Source organism: Capsicum annuum, unplaced genomic scaffold, assembly GCF_002878395.1.
Source record: "Capsicum annuum cultivar UCD-10X-F1 unplaced genomic scaffold, UCD10Xv1.1 ctg66836, whole genome shotgun sequence".
Taxonomy (NCBI): domain Eukaryota; kingdom Viridiplantae; phylum Streptophyta; class Magnoliopsida; order Solanales; family Solanaceae; genus Capsicum; species Capsicum annuum.
In genome coordinates, this window is record NW_025876230.1 from 1 (window position 1) to 3,194 (window position 3,194).

The 3,194-nt window shown below is 35.4% G+C and overlaps 1 protein-coding gene across 1 annotated transcript; it reads right to left on the reverse strand.

Moving 5' to 3' along the window:
• Nucleotides 1–2,575: 2,575 nt before the first annotated feature.
• Nucleotides 2,576–3,194, reverse strand: LOC107864370 (glycine-rich protein DC9.1; the record flags this gene model as incomplete). Its single annotated transcript, XM_047404720.1, is given in 1 exon segment — nucleotides 2,576–3,194. A coding segment is annotated over 1 exon segment (408 nt), but the record flags the coding sequence as incomplete, so codon positions are not given.

The following is a 3,194-nucleotide window of genomic DNA, read 5'->3' on the forward strand; positions in this document are numbered from 1 at the left end:
TATATTATTTTAAAATTTTATATTGTATGTTGGAGTGTATATAGTGTACATAATTGTAGTGTATATAGTGTATATTGGATTTTTTATTTTTTTTTAAACGGGTTTGACAGGTTTTTAACCGGGTTTTGGTGGGTTTGACCGGGTTGGGTTAAGTGAGCCGGGTTAGGATGGGTTTTAATTTTTTTACTGTTGGGCCCGACCCATCTAGCGCTAAAACCGGCCCTTAACCGGCCCTCAACCCGGTTAAAATAGAAGGGCCGGTTCCGGGTTGGCCCAGCCCGACCCGTTTGACACTCGTACTTTATATGCAAATAATCTCATATTTTGATGAAACTTACATGTAATACTTAAGTGTAAGATTTTTTAGACTGACCATGTATATATTTTTCTTAAATTAAAATCAATTCACCCAGGCATTAAGAGGTTTTAAATTGAAAATTGAGATGAAATTACTTTTGAAAGGGAGCATTTTATCTCTAAAGTTGAACATTTCTATCCGGGGCGAAAGAAGAGTTGTAGTTGGTGGCAGCTTCATCTGATCGAACCTAATATTTTCTATGTGGAGGTATAAATTTGTGTATAGAAATTTATTTAAATTGCAACAAATGATATATCTGAAATTCTGAATCCATAATTTTGAAAATACAATGAGTTTAAGATTAAGAACCTTAACTACTGAACTTATAAAGTTTAAATTTTTAGTCCGACTCTATTTTTATGGTGTTAATTTGAATTAATCGAATCTCAAAGTAGATATCAAATATCATATAGAGAAAAAGAATAAGAAGTATTAATTGTAAAAATGACTCCCCCAGCCCCTCCAACGCAACTCAATCAATTTAATAGGTTGTCAGGGGACCGTTTGAGAAGTTTCGCTCAAAATTTTTTCTGACGCCCGCATCCACCGAACATCGCAGTAAAACCTACAATTCCTATTGTTTCACTCGTTTGACTTGGCTCCCCCAACCCCTCCAAAGCAAACCGATCCATTTAATAGGTCGTCAACCGAGAAGTTTTACTTAAATTTTTTTTTTCAATACCCACACCCACCACCATCTGTGGGCTAACATCCACCGAAAGTTGTAAAAACTTGAGATTCCTGTCGTTTCGCTCGTTTGACTTGAAAAATGGCTCCTCCAACTAACCCCTCCCAAGCAACCCGGCCCATTTAATAAGCCGTTAGAGGACCGCCCGACAAGTTTCACCCAAATTTTTTTTGGGACCCACATCCACCTATTGATCCATGGGTTAACAGTAACCGAAAGTTGCAAAAAAACTTGTGATTACTGCCATTTCGCTAGTTTGACTTGGAAAATGACTCTCCCGCCCAAAGCAACCCGATTTAGACCGACATGAAACCACCGCCCAATAACGTTTTTTTTTAAGAAAGTTGTGTATAATAACAACAGGCATATATATTTTACACAATCAACTTATCTTTTAACTTTTTTTGTATTTCTCATTTAGTAACTAATTACACTCTTCTTGTGGCCTCGATAAATTAGAAAGCAAATTCATCACTTGACAACAAAAGACAGATTTAAAATTTAATGTGTGTATTAAAGTGTGTATACATGTATCAATAAACATGTACATTGAATGCTTAAAGTACACATTGAATGCTTCACTTTAGCCTTGGAATGACATTTGCCAAGATATGTATAAGCTTAAACCTATCATCGAGACTTAAGTGGTTTGTTGGCAGAAACCAGACACAGGTAGCACAAAGCTAAATACTGATGGAAGCTTCAACAATAACAATGGGAAAGCAGGATTAGGCGGAACTCTGAGAGATGATAATGGAGATTTGATCATGGCGTTTTCTATTAAAGCTCATTGCGACAACCACAACATTGCTGAAGCCAAGGCGGCATGGTACGGGATAAATTGGTGCTTACAATATGGGTATAACAATTTTACAATAGAATCGGATTTTACGGTGATCACTGACATGCTTAAGAATAAGAAGGCGAAAAACTTCAGATTGAACAAAATCATACAAGACACAACAGAGTTTCTTAGACAAGCAACTGTCAAGCTTACCCATTGCTACAGAGAAGCAAATCAATTGGCTGATTGGCTAGCCAAATTGGCTATGGACTCACAGGCTGACAATATGTATTTCTCGGCTCAACAACCCCCAAAAGGAGCAAAGGGCTCCTTCATCATAGATAAGATACAAGTTCCAAGCATTAGATCCACTTAAGGCTAATTTTTTTGTAAGTTAATCTAACTCCATGTATAGGAGTAGTAATGAGTAAATGCTCATTACTCTTTTGAAGGATAGTTGCTATCCTTGTGTTGTAATCAAACTTTATGATATGAAATACAACACTCACAGTTTTTTTTTTAAAAAAAATGCTTCACTTTAAAGCGTAACATTTGAATCTTTATATGTTTTACACCAACTATAAGAAAACTTCAAGCATATATTATTTCTTCAATAACTCTGAGTTGGTAACTTGGATTTGAAAGCTTAAGTTAAGATAACATTTATTTATCATAAATAGATAACATAATCATGGATAATGACTATTACTTCAATATTTTAAAGAGCTTCTAAAAATCTCAAAGCTTCACACGTTAAATATCAAAATATATTACTTGTATCACAATATATTGTACAACAAGATATTACATGACCAACCATCCATATGAATTGAATGGTGTTTTATTCATACTTGTTACAACGAGGTTTAAAGTAGCAAGACAATTACTAGTATTAATCTTGCCATTATAGAAGTATTTATAATAGCAGGTGATGCTTTGTTGTGAGGATTGGCTAGTCAATCATGGCCTCCACCTACTTGTTTATATTCGTCGTCGGAAGATTTATATCTATCCTTATATTCGTCCTGTGGGGATTTGTATCCATCATCAAGAGATTTATGTCCGTCGTTATATTCGCCATGCGAGGGTTTATATTCGCCAGCGGAAGATTTATATCCGTTCTTGTATTCATCATATGGAGATTTGTATCCATCACCAAGAGATTTATATCCGTCATTTGGAAGACCATATCCACCACGATGGGATTTATATTCGTTGTCATATTCACCATATGAGGATTTATATTCGTCACTTGAAGATTTATATTCATTGTTATAATCGCCATGTGGGAACTTATAGTCGCTCCCTCGGCGGTTGTATTCACTATCAAAGTTTACGCCACATGAGTATTGTACAACATTCTT